Consider the following 23,200-nt stretch of genomic DNA (forward strand, 5'->3'; position numbering starts at 1 on the left):
CAATTTGCAAAGTTGTTGGTGCACTTACGGTCAAAGTAGATGTGCAATGGCTTGATTTATGTGTGCAACCTATTCACAAAAGGTGAATCCATTTACTGATGCAGAATATCACTCCAGGGTGGCATAATATTGCACACTAGTTTTTAGATCTCATTTGTTTAGGAATATTTGCTAACTTTTCCCCAGCCTAATTGCATTCTAGAAATGGTTGGATATTTACTCCTATAAAGGGCAAGAGAAAATCCATTTTGAATGTGCGAATGGGTCTGGAATATTCGCAAAACTGGAGTGGTATAAGGGATGGAGTTTCTCCATGCAGAAAAATATTTTTCCGGGTGAAGGAAAAAAAACTTAACGATGGGCAAATACAATTTGTAAATTATAACAAAAAAGACAAATTGTTCTGTCAATTCTCGATTCTTTTAAATAAATACTGTTTTATGAAAAGATAAATCAAAAACATTAGTGAAGAACAGCTGTTGTATTTTTTGGGAGGTTAAATTGCATATATTAAAAGGTTTGTTTAAATAAACATTTTGTTAAGAAAGTCTGCTGCTTGGGGGGGGGGGGGGGGGGGGGGAATTATTTGTTTTTTTGCGGGGGAGTAGCTATTATTATTGGTTAGCCAGGCCCTGAAATGCCCCCTTGGCTATGGCCCTGCACTAGACCACACCTAAGATTGCCACCTTTCTTAGAAAATAATACTTGCCATGTGTTTACATTTTGGTGTTATGGAAAAGCCAGGCGCAGGTGTATGAAAAAGAATACTTGTATAATTGTCAGGATTTCTTTGTAACATAGCAATTATCCCTCTGTTTGCTACAATAACTCATTTGAAATGGCCTGGACTGGTCTCTAATACCTTTTAACACATTTCTTTGCTTGCTATTTTAGGTTTATTTTTCAGAAGGGAAAGAAATACCATGTTCAGCTAAAATTAAATGGCAGGCCGGTAAAACAAAACAAAAAAAAAAACATCCAGAGCCCGTATTTTGCATAGGGTGAAATGTGCGTGTGCAACAAGGCACACCTTTCAAAAAGTGCTCCTGGTACAGAACGTGAGAGTGCACCCTGTTATCAAGAATGGACCGCTCCCAAGGTATCCATACTCTGGGAGAAGCTCGTGCAGTAAAAAATTAAGCGGGTGCTTACAAGCTGCTCCATGTTTCACGGCGCAGGTGGCAGCTGACTGCACTTTAAAGGGAGGACAGCAATCCCCCAGCAGGAATGTGCAGTGAGGGACTTCACCCACCTGCAAGGGGATGTCTTGAAGGGCCAGGGGCCCTCATTTTGTCTTCCAGAGGGCTCCTGTCAGCAGGTGCATTGTCATTGTGCCTCCCTAGGGCCTGTTTCCCTCTCTGGAACTCGATGCAAGGGCAAAGTGATTCCCTCATCTGCATAGGGCCACGCCTCCATGCAAATGAGGGAACACCCTCTCACGATAGCGCTGGAGGTACTTGTGCACCAGCACCATCCCTATCATATATGGCACCGCACAAGTGTCTGCGACCCTTTCTGTAATACTACCACGTCCCGAGTCCACAAGAACTGACCGCAGATGCCTTTACTTGAACGGTTCAGTGTGGCGGTAATGAAGCCGCCTGTCACCAGTCCGCTAACACTTCCACTGTAATAGGAGACGTCGGGCTTCGCTAGGCAAATAATGCTGCGCAGGGCCCGCGTCCCTGATCCCGGGGCACCTGCGTCTTCCCTCCCCCGCACGATGGAAAAGAAAACACTGGGAGGTGAGCAGATGTTGCAATACCACAGGGAGGCGGCACAAGTGTGTGTTGCTCCCCTGGGGCAGTGTTTGGAACACAACCACAGGTGCAATCCCTGCTCCACACCCATCTTCAGCTGATAGAAAGGGCGGCACGTGACTTCCTGCAAAAGTAGGAGCCAAGTGTTTAAAAGGAGCTTTGGTTTGATTCTCTTGATCCAGGCTAATGTGGAGAAGGGCTCTTTCGGGGCATCGTGTGCACAGGAAACGAAGTGACTTTAGACACAGTACAGCCATGCCTGCAGGCCCCGCCCCTTCGAATTCCGCCGTCTACCCCACACAGGAAGCGGAACCCGAGCTGCACAAACAACATACCCGCGCGCGCTGCCAGCAGCAGATGTTGCACCTCCAGCCGCCATGCTGGCTGCTTGCTTTTGTTTTGTTTTGCTTGGCGCGTGGCTGCAATGACATCCCTCGTGCGGCCTTCCGGTGGCGTCGCCGCGTCCTCTGCTCACGTCCCGGTGTTTTCTTTTTCCATCTCGCGGGGAAGGGGGAGGGAAGTGGCGGGTGCCCCCGGGGTCAGGGACTCGAGCCCTGCACGACTTTATTTCCCTAGCTGAGCCCGGTGTCTCCGATTACAGTGGAAGTGTGAGGCGTGGTGACAGGTGGCTTCATTACTGAACCGTGCAAGTAAAGGCAAGCAAACAGTTAATTAGAACTGCCACTACGAAATACTAAAATGACAGTGAAGTAACACCATAAACTGGATTATTGTTTCTTCCTCCGTTGTTGGCATTTCTCAGTTGATGAGTAAAAGAACACCTGTAAACTTTTTTGAGGGTGAACTGTCTGAAAGTGCTTTATAAATATAAAGTGGTTACGCGCTTAGTTGAACAAAGTTGCCCCCTCCCAAATACAGGACCTGGGGCTATCACTCCAGCCATGGGCTCCCAGTATCAGCTGGGTAACCGTAGATTTAGGGTTGGGTCCAGTCATGTATTTGCACCATAATTACTCCAGAGCTGTAAAGTGTTTGAATGGATCCAGTGTTGGGGGTAGAGTTTCAGCCAAGGTGACAGAACTCGAATATATGGTGAATGGAAACAACACTTGTGCACACTGGATCTTTACGAGGTGTGATTTCAGTCCTACACTGTTGGAGCAAAAGTTTGCAGTTCTTTGAGTCTGTTGCAGGGTCAGGAACAGGTGGTTCCTTAGGTCCAGTTGCATCAGAAATGTCCATTCACCCCCAAATAAATACTTATCCGGTTTTGTACAGGCGCTCACCGGGCTACTTAAATGTGAGATTGAATGGGCTACCCAAGCTATAGGACAAAATCATTCTTGATGGTTCCATGAGCACCAAGTTCAATGTAACACGCTGGCCCCAGAGTGAAAGAGGCTCATATCATTGGGAAATGACGTAACCTAACAGGTGAAAGTTGGAAGCAGTTATACTTTCTTTAGACCTCCAAGTGTTCAGTATTCTGAATCCCTCACTTGCTTCAACAATAAACAACTGAAATTGAATAAAATATATTTGTGTTACATTTTTGTAAGATGAGTGACAATGTAGCAATATGGCAGCATGATTTGATCAATGATAGTCTGAACTGGTAAGATGTTAAACTAAAGCGTTCAAGCTACCTGGGATCTTCTGTACAGAGAGGAGGCTCTCCATAGCTAAATCATGCTTTTTGTACACTTTTGACCAAAAGTTTCAATTATGAAGGGAAATAATGCTGTAGGAATATCATTAAGGTCCTGAAAGTGTGTCATTTCCTCTGTGCAGTTTGGGTGTTGCCTAATATATGGACTGGAGGCATTGGACAGATGTAGTATTTTTAATTATCAAGAACAGACATCAGGACAAAAGGGTTGCAGGGTTTTCATAAATGTGCATCTAGATGTGAACTAAACCTTGTGAGTGTCGATCATCAGGGTCCTTCCTACCTCAGTCATTCTGAGTCACATCCATACCTTCTCAGCTGTAGATGGTACTTTCCCCGTGGCAAATGAGCCAGGCCTACAGCAGTTTCACATGTCCATAGTTGTAAAATGAGCTGGAAAGGCCAACCGTTGTTTGTCTGAGATATTATTTATTGCTACTAGACTTCAGCCTCTTAATATCACACATGTGAATGTGTAGATACCTCTTCAAGCAATGCTCAGCTGTGTCATTGCTGAAGAATCACATGCATGCACAGGAGCCATCCGTTTCCAAGCTTCTACCAGTAGGAATGCTTCAAACCTAAAAGGCAACTCTTTAAATATGAGTCCCTTTAATGAAACATCTATCTTTACCCTGACATGCATTAAACTTCGATGCCTGCAAGGTTGGAAGATAACATTTTGTGTAGATACTCGACAGTGGGTAGATGCTTCCACTCTTTTTCCATCAAAATGTTAATAGAATTTCAGAATGCCCCTCTAGACTGTTATGCAAACAGTATTTTCCTTTTTATAATCTTAATGCTTCATTTCCCTCAGTTTACTACAGTTAGCCTACAACGTCCAAAAGCAGCCATAATTTACCCTTTGTCATACCCTAGTACTTAGTTCTTTCTTTTACATATTAAGTGCCAGGGGTCTTGTCAGGTGGCCACTGCTGCTTGCACCACAAGTTGCCGCTACCGGTGACAGTACCATCACACTCATACAAGTGTGACAATGTGGACTTTAAATATACATTAAAAATGACTAATGCATCCACCCACGCTTTTCTTATAGCTTTGGGTGGCAGGTATTTGTGATTTTATTGTATATTTAATTATTAATCAACTGTTACATTCCTCGCAAAGTGATACAAATGGCGCCACCATGTGACAGGCTGTTAGAAGAGCCGGTGCCGACAATAATGTGCCGGTGCTAAGCCCTGGAAACCACTAGCACAAATTAAGCAATGCCCTACCCCATGTTACTTGTGGGCTAACACTACATACACTTCGCAGACTCTTGAGTTTTGCCATGTCACAGTAGCAACATGCATTACATAGGATGCTATTACTCCTGCTGTTTTAGAACCTATTCATTTTGCACCTGGGTAACTCTGAATATTGGGGTATTGGTTTAAAATGCGCCTCTCAAAGAAGGGGATCTTCAAACTGGAAGTGGATTTTCCTTGTAAACATTTTTGCATGCAAGCAATGATCTTAACTTGCACATTTTAACAATCTACAGAAATGAAAGGTTTTGACAATATATTTGGAATGGATGCTTCTAATGTGATTGTCTGTACAAGTTGAACCTTTTTGAGCTGCTTCACAGGGGGAATATATGGCTTGTTCACACATGGTTCTAGTCTAAACCCTTTTCTCAGTGGTCACCTCGGACACATATGTCCAGGTTGCACGTGGTCGTAGGTTAAAGCCTTTCCTGAAATGTCAGAGTGCGCATACGCCTTGGCTGCATGTGAAATTAGACTGAACCTTGTTGGGTCTTGCCCACAGACCGCTTTTAGCTATTTGTTTTCACAGACCTATTGTGGCCAATTCCAATACTTACAGTGAGCTTTGGGCCAAGCCATTACTTACCATTGGTTGGCTTTCTTGCCACTCTCGCTTGCTTCTTAATCAATGGCTTCCCCTCCTCTTCTTGGGCTGTCCCTTCCCTGGAGCATAACTTTTTTACCATATTTGATTGGATGGTTTGTGATGCTCACATTAGGAGTACTACTTTTTAGGTTCAAGCGCTCTAGCCTGTTGTAATCTCTCTCTGGGCTTTTAACCACTCCCACTCGTGCTATTTGTTTGTTGTGCTCATTTTAAATGCCTAATTTTTACTGGTGCATTTTGTGAAATGTCCCTCCTTTGTGTGCTGAGTTCCCTCCCAGGCGATTTCACTAAGTGAACATTTTTGTTGACCATCTCGTTACGTCACTCTTCCTCCTGTTACAGCGTGTGATGGCCCCGCCTCCGGTTTCCGTTTGCCTTTCAACCCAACCGCGATCCTTTCTAGACGGCCGTGGCGCTTTGAATCGGCTTGTTTTCAAATGTTACCCTTGCTTGTCAGAGACCTCGAAGCTGGGGGAGGGTTTAAGAGGGCAAGGGAGTCTATGTATCCCCATAGTGTGTGCCCAACTAGTGACTACGCAAGATTGATCTCTTTTGTTATTGTCTGTTCACCTTTATCTACAGTGCACACCTCCTCGGTCAATCAATCGCTTTATGTGCAGGGGTTTAACATGTGGGGGTGCTGGCCCCATTGCATAAGTGAACCCCTGGCCGTATCACCCTGTACTTCTGGTGGGGAGGAGGGGCCCTGTCGGGCACAGCTCCATATCCGTACTTGTGCAGTTGCTCCTTCTCAGGGCTCCTCTGCTTTAGTGCAGGCCGGCTACACGAGCTGTGATGTTGTTAGTGCAGCGGGTGCAGTAGCACCGGCCCCGCGGGGTGAGGGCCCCAGTGCTCACACAGTTATACCTGCCTTTCCCTACCCAACCAGGGGGCAGATGCTCATATTTCCCGCTTTCATTGGGGCATTTGAATGCAGCAAGGGGTTTATCCGGACATGCTGTGTGCCCACAGCATAGCAGCAGAGGTTTTGGGTGGTGTTCTGTGTGCACTCAGTGCTGTACATTGTGCAACAGGGAAGAGTTTAGCCAGACGTACAGAGTGTACACAGTGCTGTACACTAGAAAGCAGCCATGGTTTCAGTCAGGCATTGCAAAGTGCGGTCACAGTATACATAGTGCTGTACACTAGAAATCTGCTGGTTTTTTTTTTAGTCATGCACACAGAGTGCGCTCACACGGTGCACATTAATGTACACTGGAGAGCAACGGGGTTTCAGTCGGGTACAGATACTGCACTGAAAGTGTACAGTGCTGTACACGCGAGAGCAGCGGGGGTTCAGTCAGACGTACACAGTGTGCTCAAAGTGTACACAGAGCTCTACGCGAGAGAGCAGCGGGGTTCAGTCAGACATATACAGTGTGCTCAAAGTGTACACAGAGCTGTACACGAGAGAGCAGCAGGGGTTCAGTCAGACATACTGAGTGTGCTCAAAGTGTACACAGAGCTGTACACGAGAGAGCAGCAGGGGTTCAGTCAGACATACAGAGTGTGCCCAAAGTGTACAAAGAGCTGTACACGAGAGAGCAGTGGGGTTCAGCCAGGTATACAGTGTGCACTCAAAAAGTACACGGACCAGTACACTAAACAGCAGCATTTGATCACAGTGTGCAGAGTTCTGTACACTAGAGAGTAGCGGGGGTTCAGGTCAGATATGCAGAGTGCATTCAAAGTGTATACAGTGCTGTATACTGCAGAGCTGCGGAGGTCCGGCCTGTACACAGAGCGTGTTCACAATGTGAACAGTGCTGTACACTGCAGAGTAGCGGGGGTTCAGGTCAGATATGCAGAGTGCACTCAAAGTGTATACAGTGCTGTACACTGCAGAGCAGCGGGGGTCCGGCCTGTACACAGTGAACAGTGTTGTGCACTAGAGAGCACCGGAGGGTCAAACAACATATAGCTAGGCTCACTCACAGGTTACACAGAGCTGCACACTAACTCGTTGGTGGGCTGATCAGGATATTGTGGGCTGACATTACACTACAGATACATGTTCTTCCGCATTACAGATTCAGAGAGAGTACATGCAGGTATACTTGGTGTGCTCATAATGTATACAGGGCCGTGCACTAGTGAGCAGTGCTGGTGGAGGAAGCCATCATAAGCCAGCGAGAGTTCAGTCGGATGGAAGGTGAGGCCCTACATCTGGCTTTCCTCAGTCTCCTTCCACGTGTACATGATTGTAGGTGAACACCACCTGCAATCTTACACATTCTTACACAGGCGAACACATTCGCTGTACACGAGACAACAGTGAAATAGTCATTCCAAGGTTGTTCTCAGTGTGTACTCAGTTCTATACACCTTAGCATAGCTGAGATATTCACCCATACTGAGTGAGCTCGTTGGTACACTTCAATAGCATCAGATCTGTCACTCCTCGTGCTGTACTCCGGTGATCAGTCGCGCTGTATCCAACGCGACTGATTGTGCGCACCATGTACACGGTGCAGTACATTAAAGGGCAGTGAACATACCTTGCACATAGGCATACAGAGAGTGCTGCACGGTAAAGAGAAGCACGGATTTATCACAATACACTGGGAGTGCTTGTAGTGTATACAGTGCTGTACACTAGAGAGCTTTATATAGACATGCGTGCCCGTGTGTGCTTGTAACGTATATGGTGTATGCTTGAGCAAAGTACATGATGGATCCAGTTCACAGAGTGTGCTCGAGGCAGTGCGGCCCATCGTCACCGGGACTGGTGATGCACTCCAAGAACCTGGTGCAGACACGGATTGGTTCACCAGAGACTGGTGAACAAGGGGAGTGGCCGTCACAGTGATAGGTGCTCACATATGTTCGCGCAGTCACAGAGTGATGCTCGCACGTGACAGTGCTCTCTTAGAATGATGCTCGCGTGACTTTGTGCTCACAACAAATGGCCCTGCTGCAGGCCTGTGCGCATGTGCAATAGTGCTGGCACAAGTTTGTTCTTTCATAAATTCGTTCTCACACAGATTGGCACTTGCGTAGTTTGGCAATCAAATTCGGCTGTGCTCACATAAATTGGTACGTACATCTGTACTGTTGTTAACATACGTTTCTACTCACATAGATTGGTACTCGCATACTTTTGCGCTCACGTATATGGTGCTTACGTGGGGCTCACATACTTTGTCACATAGATTGGGGTTTATGTTGGTTGGTGCTCATATATCTTGGGGCTCACATACGTTTGAGCTCACATTGATTAGTGATCACGAATATTGCTGCTCACATTTGTTTATGCTCACAGATTGGTGCTCACGTTGGTTGTTGCACACGTGTACTGTTGCTCTCATACATTTGTGCTCACATAGATTCATGCTTACATATCTTGCTATGCACATGCATTTGTGGTCACATAAATTGGTGCTCACATATATTACTGTTCACATTTGTGCTCACATAGATTGATGCTCACGTTGGTTAGTGCTCACATATACTGGTGCTCACACGTTTGCGTCCACACAGATTGGTGGTCACCTTGGATGGTGCTCACATACATTGATGCTCATGTAGATTGATGCTCAAATATGTTTGTGCACCCATACATTGGTTCTTACGTATATTAGTGCTAACATACGTTTGTACTGAAAGTGGTACTCCTGTAGACTCGAGCTCATATATGTGTGGGCTCAGGTAGGTTAGTGCTCACATATATTTAGGTTCACATACGCTTGTGCTCACATAGAGTGGTGCTCACGTTGGTTGCCACACAACTATATAATGGTGCTCACGTTTAGCACTCACACAACAGTGCTCACATACATTCGTGAACCCACGTATTACTACTTGTGCGCTTTGATCTGTTGTAATCTACCTGTGGGCTTTTAACCACGCCTACCCCATCACTATCAGTTGTTAATAGGCTTGCCTTTCAACAATCCCTTGTTATCATTGGTAAATTCTTTACGTTTGCCGCTCCTTGGGGCGGTTTTGTTACTGCCTTGGACACCAACCTTGTTACATATGTAATTGCTCGTTTGATGATACGTTTGACTCCAAGCAAACTTCTTTTTCCTTTTGTGTCTCTCCTTCGCGCTCACGCTCATGGCGGCCGAGGCGCTTTGAATCGGCTCGCATATGTCAACTGGTCTACTTTTCATTTTCACTTTATGTGGCAAGAAAAGTTCAGTTAGGAACTTTCAACGCTAATAGCTCTAACTCTAGCAAACGCGAGACCCATTGTATTGCTAATACTTGTTCCTTTTGCTTTTAACACTCCATGGGAGTGCATGTGTTTTCTTGCTTTCCACTGGGTGTGCTGCTTCCAGCCTCAACTTCTCACCCCCTCTGCGTGCTCTGTGGTGCTCCTGCCTCCCCCTCCACAGCTTATCCATTGTTTCCTCCTCTCCCTCCCAGGTTGGTGCCTTCCCCCAAACCCCCCGGGGGCTTGCCAGTTTTTTGCTTGTATTTTTTAACTTTTCTCTTCCCTCCCTGCCACCAGCTCTTCTTTTGCCACCTGTGCTCTCACCCCCATACACATTACTCCATCTGCATTAACTTCATCCCCCATACACACTTCCATTGCATCCCGCCGCTTGCTCCAGTCTTCACATTCTTTAAAAAAAAAAAAAAAATCAAGAACAAACGTTGTGGGGGACCCGGCAGTTGCAGTTTGCTGATAATCCCCTTATTTTTCAAGACAAGCTTTTGTGAATATTTTTTTTGTATATATCTCTCGAAGACAGGAGTCTGCCATCTTGTAACTGTAAAACAAAATATATATATATATATATATATATATATATCAACAACATTCCATCTGTGGACGCTTTCTTAGTCACACATGAATATACGTCATCACTTTTGGGTGCTGTGGCGTCATGATGCAAACATGCAAGATATTGCAGCATCGCGCGTTTTTACATTTTTTTTTTTTTTTTTGCTGATGCTGAACAGCATCGGTAAAAGCTTTGGCAAAGCAGATAGGCTGCGTAGTCTTGTTTCCACCACTAGACTCTCCCTGCTTCTTTATCTCACTTTCGCACCTTCTTTGTCATTCCTGCTCTCTCCCATTGGCACTGTTTTTCCATCTTTCTCTTCCTCATTCTTTTCTTCCCTTTTGGTGTTTTTTCTGTCTTTCTGTAGATTAAAGTTTATTAAGGAAAAACAAGTGCTCCCCCCTCCCCCCCCCCCCCAAAAAAAATGAGAGCCGGTGGGCCCCACTTTCAACATCCGACTCAAATGAAGCACTTGAAGTGAATACATTCTCCAATGAGTGTTTGATGTTGCAAGTCTGAGCAGGTCATACGTCACAGTGGCCTCAGGAAATTACACAATGGGTGGATCTGTAAACAGACCACTTTAGTCAGCAAAATGACACCCACGGACGCACTTTTTGCGAACTGTGAAGAACTGAGATTCCTAATGAGTAGTAATGAAATGTGTCTCTTGATTCCTGAAAAGATGTTCCCACAAAAAGAGTTCCTTTGCCAAGAAGTCCATAATTGGCATCTATTATATTATGTGGGTTTGAAGTTCAGCCCTGGTTCATGTTCCTGCTTCAGAAAGTGCGTGAGTCATCCGGTTTGCAACACAGATCATATATTTAACCAACCTATTTTACTTGCCTAGTCATAAAAGTCAAGAGTTCTTAGAAGTTATACTGACTCTCAATTTACTTTAGTTTGTGTTTCTTTTGACTGCATCATGCGTGTCCTACAACCTGTCCCCTCCTAGAGTAAATCTTCACACTACTTCTTCACTACCCCTGTAGAGGGCCTGATTTTGAGTCTGGCAGACTGGTTACTGGATCACTGACATCCCACAGCACTTGTAATGAGGCAGATGGGATACCTGGCACATTTGTAATGATGTAACCCTCCGCCAAAATCACAATCAGGACTTAGTTATTGAATTAGACTGCAATAGTATTTCGATCCCTGTACTGCAGAGAAGTACTTTACATAGCAAAGGGGACACAAATACCTGACAAAACGAAAATATAAAACACAACATGGTGCAGTTGTTGAGTTGCAGGTTAGGTGATGGATTAGGTTGTTTTGTGCACAGGAGGTTGAAAATAATAGTATGTTGATAGAGATACATTTCCCGGCCTTGGTAGAATTACTGGTGAATAGACGGAGAAATTGTGTAAATATGTTTGTCTTGAATCCCTTCTAAGTTGCTGGATAGATAGATGGATGGAGGGAGGGAGTTCAATTTGAGATCAAGAGTTAAATTCAGAATGGTTCAGTGTCTAGATTAAGCTTGCTTTAAAGTGATGCAGTACATCTTTAACTTGATCCTTTCTGTGAGCTGAGCCTATGAAATGAATGAGGTGATGTGGTTGTATCTCTTTTGGCCAGAGATTGGTTCAGCAGCTCCATGGAGACCAGGCACGACAGGGATCAGGACAGAGAAGGACCAGTTAGGAGATCTTTTAGATTTAGTGTGCAAGAGTGCCAAACCTTGGGTGTTGGAACGAATGGCCGTGCATGGCACCTATTGCTTGATTTTACCAGCAGGAACCAGGCTAATACTTTTTGCTTACACCATCCTTGAACAGTCCTTAATTTGTAAATAAAACCGTGCCGGTGCCCAAAGCCCTCCTCTTAAACACGCGGCTTCAGCAATTAAATGTGAGATCAGGAAATACTGAGGCAGCTTAATCCTGAAGCCATCTCGGGCCTCTTCAATCCATTTACAGCCACTCCCTACCCCTTCAGCTCACTCTTGCAGCTTTCTCCTTTCTCCCTTTGTGACGCTTTTCATTTTTCTCTTCCTCCGTCTTTCCCATATGAGGCTTTTGCTCGCAGCAAACGCTTGAGGCAGAAGAATAAGCCCCGGACCTCAAAAACAAGTGCCGGTGCTCAGCACCAGAAACAACAAGCACAAATTAAGCACTGCCGTTGAAAGAAAGGATGGAATTCTTGAGTATGGCTTCTTTTGGTGAGGTTTAGCATCAGATAAATACTAAAAATGTATGTGAGGGTGTGGGTCTGACCCATAAAAAACTATTTTTATTTTACTTTTTAAACTGCGTTTTTTGGACTTAATCTGTGAGTAAGTCTCCCTCCTGGGGCCTCATCTCCTTTAACTGTTTGTTTAAAATGGTTTTGAGCTGTAACCCTCAGAGCCCACCTTTAAATAAAGTCAAATGCTGCATAGCTAGACTAAGAGGCCCTGCAGTGTTTACACGTGAACATGTGTGCATTTTGCAAGAAACTGAAAAAGTGGCTGTTCCAAAAGGCCATATTCGGGCAGCCTCCCCCTTCCCTGCTTATGCGGCTGTATACCGTCCTGGTGATATGCGCGTTATGTATATCATTGTAACGTAACGCGTATACAGGCTCAGTGAGGAAGTTAGCACTGTGGCAGATGGAACCTAAAATAATACTGTAAGGCTGAGTTCTTATAATGCAATTGGAAATCCAAAAATAAAAGTTCACTGTCTTTGTGGCTGAAGTGTAAAATCTGTCAAGTTTTGTTTTTACATTTTTTATATATTTGGCCAAATGATACATTTTATGAAGACAGTTGGTGTGTCCTTCTGTAGAAAAATGTATGTAGTGAATGTGTATCCAGGGTTAATTGTTTTCTATATGGGGTCAATTTGGGACTTTAAATTTTGAATACATCCCTGAGCCAGCCTTAATAGAATTCAGGGTTGGCGAAACCCCGCTGAGCCAAGTTAATTTATATTCTTAATTATTCTTACGTGACTGACGCTTCAAAGCTCCCACTGAGCAATGCATCCTCCCTCAGGGATTACTCCTCAGTGGCGGAAGAGGGGCGGGATATAATCCCCGTAAGGTACTCTGCGGTCACTGGCAGGGTGCTCACAGCGGGGGGCGAGGAGAGCGCAGCCAGACCTCTGGCATCTGTCACCATGGGGGCGTTTCTTTAATGTCTTGGAGGGTGGAAGTCGGCTATAACTGAAAGAAGTCTGGCTCAGAGGGGAGTTTCTCCCCCTCCTTCCCTCAAGCTGTCCTGTTGAATCTTCCCAGAATGCAGGGGTGGAGGCCAGGGGGTTAGGTGTTGGTCCATAGTATCCTTCCATGTAGTGATAGTCAGGTGTGGCAGTGTGGATAGGGTAGGAGGGACTCCTTCTTCTTTCTAGAACTCCACATATTTTTTTCATTCCTCATGCACATGGAAGAACCTTTGAAAAGAGGAGCAACAGAAGAGTAATGACACAGACCAGCATCAAGATGAACCTCCGCCTGGCGTGTGGGAGACACACTCTGGACTTACATCCTTAGATGTTTGATGGGCTTTGTCTCCAACGCTAGTGACATTAACTCCCCTCCTGATTGTTGTGATCAATAGAGGGTGGATTTGCTTGGGACTATGAAGGAAGGTAGACCCCTTGGACCTTTGTGTGGGAGAGGCCTGGCTCGGGGTGCCCTTGGAGTGCAACCTACATGCTTCTGCTGGACACCCAGGTAACCTGCAAGTGGTGGAAGGCCAGTGTTTCCAGCAGGTGTCATGTAGCAAATATGAACAGCTGCAACCTTTTTTTTTTTAACATATCCTCACGTGCCCAAGAAGGAAGACCAGGAGGATTGTTGGTGTTGTTGCACTTCTTTTAATACTCTCCACATTAGAGGTGGGGACCCCTAAGAAGGGGGCCAGAGAGCCCCCAAGCCTGAGCGCCTTGGTCTTCCTGTTGAAGAGAGGGGCTGCTTGGGCTCCTTGAGGGTTCAATACTTTCTGTCCCCGCGCTTGTTTGCGGTGATAGCAGGAGGCAGCCAGCTTCCCCAGCCGCCGCAGCAGGTGGGCGGAGAGTGAATACAGGGTAAGCAGACCGCCTTCGTGCCTGAAGGAAGTGTGCTGGGCAGCAATACCAGCCGGCCACTCTGTGCACAGTGGCCCTCTGAGGAAGCAGTGGTCCCTGCTCTAGCGCATCGAACAGAAAAGAAAAGGACACATTACCAACCTGCAGTGGCTGGATCAAAGCTTTAGCCGTGGCATGTTTACTGTATGTTTAGGGGCATTGTAGTTTGGGGAGTTAGGGTGAACTAGCACAAACTGTTTAAGGTGCCTCAGTCTTGCGAGTTGTAGTAGACATTCACAGGGTTATTTTAGTACTCTGATCTTTCCTTAATGTGCAACCCCGTACCTTGCAAGGCCCTTTTGAGAGTACTCTAGCAGCTTTTTCGCCTGGCATCTTGTACATATTTATAATTGTGTGTGTGGTTCTTAGTTTTGTGTGTATTAAAGTACTTTTCTTTCTTAAAGAAATAAAACCTGAGGGGACATTGATGTGTAGATTGCTACTTGTTGAGTTGCTGAGTTCTGAGCTTTTAGCTAAGCATGCCTTGGAGTGCTCTCTCCTGCTGCCCTGAGAGCAAAGTGCTTAGAGGGGTCCTCTGCCCCTAGTCTGGGGAGTCTACAGTTCTGGGGCCAGAGGAAGCAAAAGACAGTAGTTGTTGCAATTTGTAGCAATTAAGATCGAATTACCTGGGACCTCCAAACCAAATGTTTTAAAATTCAGTGAGGCCGGGTCTTGTTCATTTAAGTACTGAGTACTCTTTATTTTTTGTTGTAGAATGCCCCGCTCACATTCTTCAATCCTGAGATATCATCAATGGTGTGGATGTGCAATTCCTCAGGAGTTTATAGCCTGTAAACACACCTGATTGTAAACACACCTGATTGGTTGTTGTTTTGAAAGTGCTGAATGTTAAACTTCTTAATTTACAGCATAACTATTATATTTCATTTTAGATAGGTTATTGGATTCTGTAATTTTTTAAGTGTGAATTATATATGTTGAAAATGATAAGGCTCATTGAAAGAGAGTGTTAATATGAACAACTATTTTCTGTAATTCTTCACCCCTTTCCGCCTGAGTGACTCCACATTTTTAACAAAGTCTAGTAAATATTTACAGCCTGCTGTCAGTTACTTGATGTGGACTTTTACCTTCTGCTAACTCATCGGGGTGTTTTTGTTTAAAATCGCCACACAGGTATTCGCAAATTCATAGTTTGAGTGATATGGTGACAACGACACCCAAAGACCTTGTGTAAGAGTATGCATTTTGTAAATCAGACAGTATACACTTTTTGATCCTAAGCATGACAATTTGGTACTGGAGCCCCGCACCAATTGACTGATTCTTTGCTTCCAGGGTGTCGCTGGACCTGATGGGGTTTTGGTAGCCGAGCACTGAAGGGCTGGGGAGAGTATGGTCAAGCACCAGAAGCTCCAGTACTACGAGCCGCAGTTATGTTTGTCGTGTCTAACCGGGATCTATGGCTGCCGTTGGAAACGGTACCAGCGGTCGCAAGACGATACCACCAAGGTAAGTGCTCAGATCTTTCTTTACTCTGTAGGACAGAGAATCAGGCTGTTCACGACTGTTGTTTGATTGAACAATATTTTGTGGAAAGGTATTGGCGAAGAATAGAAAATAATAAAATAATATTTTAATTGCTGTAAAGATGAAAATAGTAGAACCAGCCTAATTCAGACCATTAGAAGCATGACATCCTCTCACCTTCCTTGCATTGTTTGATGTGGCAGATGCTACAGCTTTGATAGTCATTGTGGGTTTGTTCACTGACTGGGGCTGGAGGGTGTTGTGTGTTTTGGTTGTTATGGCCATGTTGTCCTCAGGCATTGGGTGCTTGATAGACTAAGCTACAGGTGGATTTTGGCCAGTTTTTCTGAAGATGCAGCCTGGCCGTGTTGGTCTTCAAGCTCTGTAGGGTTCTGAGTTATGCTAATTCATATATAACTGGTACTGTGTGCTAGAGGGCTTTAGGCCTTAGATGTATATCGTCACACGCTGTATCTTCCCAAAACAGGGTGGCACTCTCAAATGTTTGTGAAGGTGTGACATTTGTTTTGTGCAAGTGTATTGCTTTTCTTGGAACACAAGTTGCATACTTCTGGAACTTAAAGCTTGAGATGTAAAACAATGAAAAAATACATTTGACTGGACTATAATGCTGTAAGGTTTACACTGTATCTTGAGAATTTCCCCACAAAAATGTTATAGGAAACTTTTTTTCTGGAAAACTTCCAAAGTTAACTTTATCTTACTCAGTTCACAAAGTGCAAAGGTTGTCAGCTTGGTCAGTGGAGTTTGATTCTGCACACCACTATACACAGCAAGACCTTGCTGGGCTTTCTTAAATGAAGCCCGAGAAGAAAGGTTGGCTTAACTCTGAGCATTGGGTGTATATCTATCTCACAGTCTTAGTGTCTTTCTGAAAGGTTACCCTTCCCAGGTGGCTTTGCATTTGTGATGGAACTTGTTAAATTTTTACATGTACTTTTGTTTAGTATTGTGTAATGTTTACTGACGACCTTTAATAAAAGGGAGTCAAGAGGAATTTTTATATTAATTCCACAAAACAATACTGAGGTCAGAAAGGGCAGTGTTGGATAGTGCCTCACTTTACAGATCAAGAAACACCCATGAATGTTAAAATACAGACAAATGGTATCCTCAAATGTAGTCCTTAGCCACGCACCAGCAACCCATGTACCAGTAGTCTCTGCAGTTTTGCAGCCATTGGATTTATTTGCCGCCCCACTCGCTGCTGACCACAGGGTGCACCACATCATAGGTCCATAGTACGGCAAAGTGTGAAATTTGGCACGTTCCATGGACCGACCCCGCACCAGACCTGATGTGGCCGGCTGACCTGCAGTACACTCAGTCTGATGTAGCTTTGCATCATTACCGGCTTCTAGAAGACCTGTACTCTTGACACGGGGAATGCTTGGGGTAGGTCAACAGTCAGGTGTACATACAAAGAAGTATCATGAAACCAGATGGTCCCTCCACCTGAGGGCAGTGGTCAGCAGTGCGCTGGTATGTTAACCTCAGCCCAAGGAGTCCATGGTCCCTCTCTCTGCGCCGATTGCAGCCCTCCAATCAGAATGGCCAGAAACCTGGGATGTTCTGGGCACCATGCTGCTCCACCAAATGTCTACAAAGTCCTTCATATTTCACGAGTAGGCTACATTCAATGGTGAAATTGCTTCTATTCCGATGGTTATTAAAGGAGTGAAATACATTGAGTTTAAAGGGTTGTACAGAGAGCTTGCTTTTTAGCACATGGACGCACTGAAACAGATTCAACTTTGTGGGGCACAACACAGAATTCATGGCTCTTCATTCATATTGCATGAGGCTTCATAAGATTTGTACTGTCCATTGGAAGGGCTGGCGGGGTGGTCAGGAAATGTTTTAGGGCTCAGGCTGGGTTGGGGTTTTGGGGTAGTTTTGTTTTTAGGGGCAGGTGGGAGGTGTCGGGTAGTTTTGTTTTTAGGGGAGAGGGGTCAGGGTAGTTTTGTTTTTAGGGGTGGGGGATCAGGGTAGTTTGTTTTTTAGGTGCGTGGAGAGTATGCGGTCAGGTAAGTGGGGTTGGGGCAGGGTTGAGGGCAGTTTTTTAGAGGTGGGGAGTGGATTAAGGGCTTGGGGTGGGAGGGTCGGGTAGTTTTGTTTTTAGGGGCAGAGATGGGGGGTCGTTTGTTTTTAGGGCTGGTGGTGGTGGTCGGGGAAGGTTTTAGGGCTCAGGCTGGGTGGGGATGTAGGGTAGTTTTGTTTTTAGGGGCGGAGTGGGATTGTCGGTCGTTTTGTTTTTGGGGGCGGGTATTTCTTTTGTTTTTTGTTTTTTTAGGGGCAGGATCAGTTGTGTTTGTTCGGTGAAGGTTTTAGGGCTCAGTGTGGGTGTGGGGTATGGGGTTTTTAGGCGCACGGGTAGGGGAATCAGGGTAGTTGGGTTTTTAGGAGCAGGGTGTCGCTTGTTTTTAGGGTGGGTGGAGGGGTTGGGGAATGTTTTAGGGCTCAGTGTGAGTGGGGTATCGGATAGTTTTTTTTTTAGGGGTGGGGTATCGTGGTAGTTGGGTTTTTAGGGGCAGGGTGGTGGGTCGGTTGTTTTTAGGACGGGTGGGTGGGTCAGGGATGGCTTTAGGTCTCAGTGTGGGTGGGGATGTCAGGGTAGTTTTGTTTTTAGAGGCGGGAGTGGAGGGTTGGGGTAGTTTTGTTTTTAGAGGCGGGAGAGGAGGGTTGGGGTAGTTTTGTTTTTAGAGGCGGGATCAGGGTAGTTTTGTTTTTAGGGGTGTGGTGGGGGTCAGGGTTGTTTGTTTTTCAGGGGCTGGGGTTTTAGGGGCGGATGGACGGGCAGTTGTTTTTAGGGTGGGTGGGTGGGGTTGGGAAGATTTTACAGAGTGAAAGAAATGTCTTTATTCAAGAATGCAGTGCTGACCTAGGCGAGGAGCAACTAGATGGAGAAAATAAAACAAGACCGCAAATGTAGCTGTTATTAAAATAATATAGCAAAGCTAGAATAAAACATATCTAGGTTAAAGTGCAAAACGGCAGGCCTAGTTTGCTAAAATAACGTGTGTAAAGCTATAACTAAAATGGGTACACAACAGGAGGTTCCCAGATACCGCTGACTGCTGATAGAATTGCCCTGCAGCACGCTGACCAGCAGCTTGCTGTACTCATGAGATCTCTCCTGGACTCTTTTAATAAGTTCTGATGAAGGAACCAGTCGTATAGTCCACACTACATGTTATGATCATAAGACCTACGACGCAGCGCTCTTAATATTGGGCCCATGAGTCTCATAGACCAAACAGGGTTGCTCTTGCGACCAGCAACGCTGTACCACGGTGTAGAGTGATCTCTGGACATCTCAGCGCTCCTTTCAATCTGTAGCGAGACTGAAGTTGCTGCAATGTTTCTTTTACTAACTTTACTTTTTAATTGCTTGTCCATTTATTTGAAAGTGGCCGTCCGCTGAAGAAAAAAAACACAGGCAATCTTTGTAGCCCTGTATTTTTGTTTAGTTTTTCCTTTGCGCTGATTGCCTCGCGCAACGCTCCTCAGCAAACTGATAGAAGAATGCTGTATGTTAAAGGGAATGTTTTATCGTAACAATGATACCCACATTGATGAGGAGAAAAGGAAGAGGAGAACAAGGAGAAATACAACTGTTATACAGTGCCGGTGCACACATTGCTACTTCGAGGTTCTGGTTCAGCAAGAAGATGCTGGAGATGAGATGACCTAGGAAGAGGCTTGACAAAGAGGTCTGTCTTCAGAATTGTTTCTGAAAGGAAAGAAGGTTGGTTCATTGCTCAAACTGTGTAGAGGATGTTCCAGACTCTGAGGCTTAATTTAAGATTTGTGTGGTTTTAATTTGTTGTTTGAATTGTGGCAGAAAAGAAAAGGATCACCGGTTCTAGCAGGGTCACATCTGATGATGTGGTCTTGTAGGTAGGATGGTGGGCCTGATATGTAGACTGCACAATGAACCAAAGGACGAATTTTTTATTTAGTTTTTGTTCTCAGTTTTTTCTGTCTGCAGTGTTGAGGATAGAGTGGGGAATGCAGGCCTAGAGAGAGCTGCAATAACTAAGATCCGAAATAATAAAAAAAAAACACTAATAAAGGGTGAAGAACTTGTGTCTCCTATGGAGACAAGAGTATCTGGGCATGGTCTTAACCATTTCCCGTTGCCCCAATTCACGTCTGATCAATGCAGTAACAGGTGGTCATTGATTAGTAACATCTTCTAATAATACCTTTGGGATAAGCAGGCCTAACATGTCATCTATTTGAGTATCCTGTCTCAAAGGTCTTGACAATCTATCATTGGGTGTTTGGCAGAGCAAAAGAGGAACGAAAAGGACAAACTTACACAAATTAATTATTAGAAAATGATTTTGGTGAATTAAGTATTAAGATTTATGGAAACAAATGTACACAATTTAATTTAATATGAAACTGAGGGGGTGGAGATTTGATGGCATGTTTTTGCAGGTTCCCACCATCTTATGGTCCAGCGGACATATTGAGCGTCGTGTACTGCGTACCGCCTGATGCAGTACTTCTTGGGCACATGCATGCAAGCAGTGGTTTTGGAGCCCTACATGAGTTGTTATTTTTTCAGGACAATGTCCCTGTTGCTGTGTGGATATCCTAGAGCTTGCCCATCCTTTCCCTTATCTGCTGTGCCATTTGAATGAAGAGTTCCACTGCCTTGGTTACCGATTTAATCTAGTCACTGAGGACACAAGCAATCATTGTTTTCTGTTTCCTGACGCTTGAATGCTGCATTATTATCTTTGTATGTTCACCTTGTATCATCGAGTACCATTGTAGACTATCTGGACAGCTAGTTGTAAGCATGTGCTGCAAAAATATCATAGGCAGAATATCAAGGGCCAACACATTGTGAAGGTAAGTACACTGGTGTCTCCAGAGAGCCCATATGGGGACCATGCCACAGCTCTGGTGGTCCTGGCCCCCCTTTGGACCCCAATACTGCAGATGACTCTGCACCTTGCCACACACATTAATTTGTCCAGCTGCCTTTTACTGCAAAGATGCGTGGTTTTGTTTACAATGCCTTAATCTGCCTTTGTGTGTACATACACGTTTATATTATATATGCACACTCATATTTATATGTATGTATATTATATTCACTGAAAAAAACAGAGGTTACAGGGACTTTATAGTTGGGGAAATAGAATTTTAAAAAACCTTAGAAATTCACTTAAAACCAAAGTTTTCAGGGATATTATAGCCAGGCACACATTTCACATGGACAAAACCATGGAAATTCAACAGTTATAGTTACCTGAGATAACCAGAACTTGCACCCCCTGTAGTGCACCGTTTTTTACCTCATATATTACATCACTCATGGCATGGTCAGTGACATCACTGATGAAGTCTCAAATGACATCACTGATGACATCGTCCGCAGACCCACTCACACATCCACTCATACCCCTATTCAAACTCTTGTACATCCACAGAACTACACTCATACTCATTCACAGACCCATAAAACTACTGACACACCCACTTGTTCCCTCACCCAGCCACTGATAACCACGCACTCACCCATACAGCTCTAACTCAGCTATTCACACACTCATACAGCTACCAACACACCCTCTTACAGACCCATACAGTCACTCAAACACCCACTCATTTACCCATACAACCATTTACATACTCACACAGCCACTGACACACCCACTCACTCACCCATACAACCACTCACTCAGCCATACTGTGACTGACAGTCACTCACGTACCGATACCGTCACTTACACACCAAGTAACTCACCCCTAAAACCACTCACACACCCATACAGGCACTCACACACCCACCCACTCACTCACCAATAGTTACTCACAAATCCACTCACCCATAAAGTCACTGACTCACCCACCCACCCATACAGTCACTAACACACCTAGTCACTTACCCATACAAGCACTCACACACCCACTCACTCACCCGTACAGTCACTCACACACCCACTCAGTCAACCAATACAGCCACTCACACAACCACTTGCTCACCCATACAGCTACTTACACATCCACTCACTGTCCCATACAGCAACTGACTCAACCACTAACTCACTCACCCACCCATACAATCACTTACTGGTTGATGTGACTGACCATATCATGAGTGATGTAATAAACGAAGTCATAAGCAGTGCATTATGGGAGCTCAAGATACCGTTAGCTCAGTAAACTGCAACTACTGAATTTCTATGGTTTTGTACAAGTGAAATGTGAGCCTAACTAAAACGTCCCTGTAACCTTTGTTTTTTTAAGTATGTGTAATATATATATATAGTGTTTGTGTATTTATATAATGGATGTATAAGTGTGTATGTTCATATTTATATGTGTGTAAATATATATATATATATATATATATATATATATATATATATATATATATATATATATATATATATATATATGTTATATGTTTTGTGCAGTACCAGATTCTTAGGGTAAACACTCCTGTTGTACATTTGTTACCATGGAAGGCGGTACTCCAGGTCGTACATCTTGTACAGGTGCTGCAAACAAACGCACATAACCTGCTTTGCCCAGGGTCTTGGTCGCGTAATAAGTCCTACTTCTGTACAGACCCTCTCCCATTTCTATTGCACTGTGTTCTGGGATTTGTAGTTCTTTCCCAATCTACACTTCAAAGCCCGATTTATTCTCTTTAACAAAAAGTCAGTTCAGTGATCAAAGGAAGCTGAATGGTTATTATTACATACCACTTCACCGTTTTTTTTTTTTTTTTTTAATCTTTACATTTTAGCCACAATATTGCATCTCATTACATCGGGTATATCATTATACCAACAGACAAGTAAGATCCTTTCAGACTGCTCTCTAATGGGTCAAATAAGTTCTATATTTTGGCTCATCGGTGCAATAAGAGACATTGCATCACATTGTAAACTCAATGTTTCATCTCATTGTCAAATATAAAAACTGTAACGCCAGATAATCTTATGCCTTCCTGTGTTTGCTGCCCTCTAGTGGACAAATTAAACAGTGGAGATCAGTGCAGTCAACATCCTTATTTATTAGTGATATCATATATATGATCAACATAAGGACAAAAATGAAAGAATAGTGAACATAATAGACAACTACTGGAAAGACAGAACACATAGTCACACCATGAAGCACATCTTCATCCCCCATCAATATACGCTCATCAAACATAATAAGAATGGTATTTCATTCAATATGAAATACATGAAAACATTTACACAGATATGCAGAATTGTAGGTAGCCCCCTAGTTTTATCTGTGGCCTAATGTGTCCCCCTTAAAATTCACTTCTAAAGATGTCACTGACTAAGTATGTATAGTGAAGAACAAATGTGGTATTCTTAACTCCACATATACTGAAAATATAGGTATCTTCAAGGTATGCAGATGTGGAGTTAACCTTAGTAAAACTCTATTGACCTATATATACTTAGCTATACGCTACTTTGGTAATCGGTATTGCCCCTGTGATATTTTTATAGGACAATATTTTTGTGCTCGACATTCTGACTACAACCACCTTGAACAAGAGAATGTGGTAAAGGTCTTCTTTGATCTTCCATCGTAGTTGACTCTTTTTGCATTCTTGCCTCATCTATGAGCCTT

General features: G+C 44.2%; 1 protein-coding gene across 11 annotated transcripts in view; it reads left to right on the top strand.

Annotated features, from left to right (window-relative positions):
• GDPD5 (glycerophosphodiester phosphodiesterase domain containing 5) overlaps positions 1 to 23,200 on the top strand; it is a 699,403-nt gene that overhangs the window by 200,723 nt on the left and 475,480 nt on the right. For 10 of the 11 annotated variants that reach the window (XM_069203861.1, XM_069203862.1, XM_069203858.1 and 7 more), the window contains one exon: positions 15,365 to 15,538. In XM_069203861.1, coding sequence (XP_069059962.1) covers positions 15,422 to 15,538 — 117 coding nt within the window. In that variant the 5' untranslated portion in view covers positions 15,365 to 15,421. Of the gene's footprint in view, positions 1 to 1,725; positions 1,746 to 15,364; positions 15,539 to 23,200 lie in introns of those variants that run through there. The other variant, XM_069203865.1, reaches the window with a different exon arrangement.

This window comes from Pleurodeles waltl, chromosome 8 (assembly GCF_031143425.1).
Source record: "Pleurodeles waltl isolate 20211129_DDA chromosome 8, aPleWal1.hap1.20221129, whole genome shotgun sequence".
Classification (NCBI taxonomy): Eukaryota; Metazoa; Chordata; class Amphibia; order Caudata; family Salamandridae; genus Pleurodeles; species Pleurodeles waltl.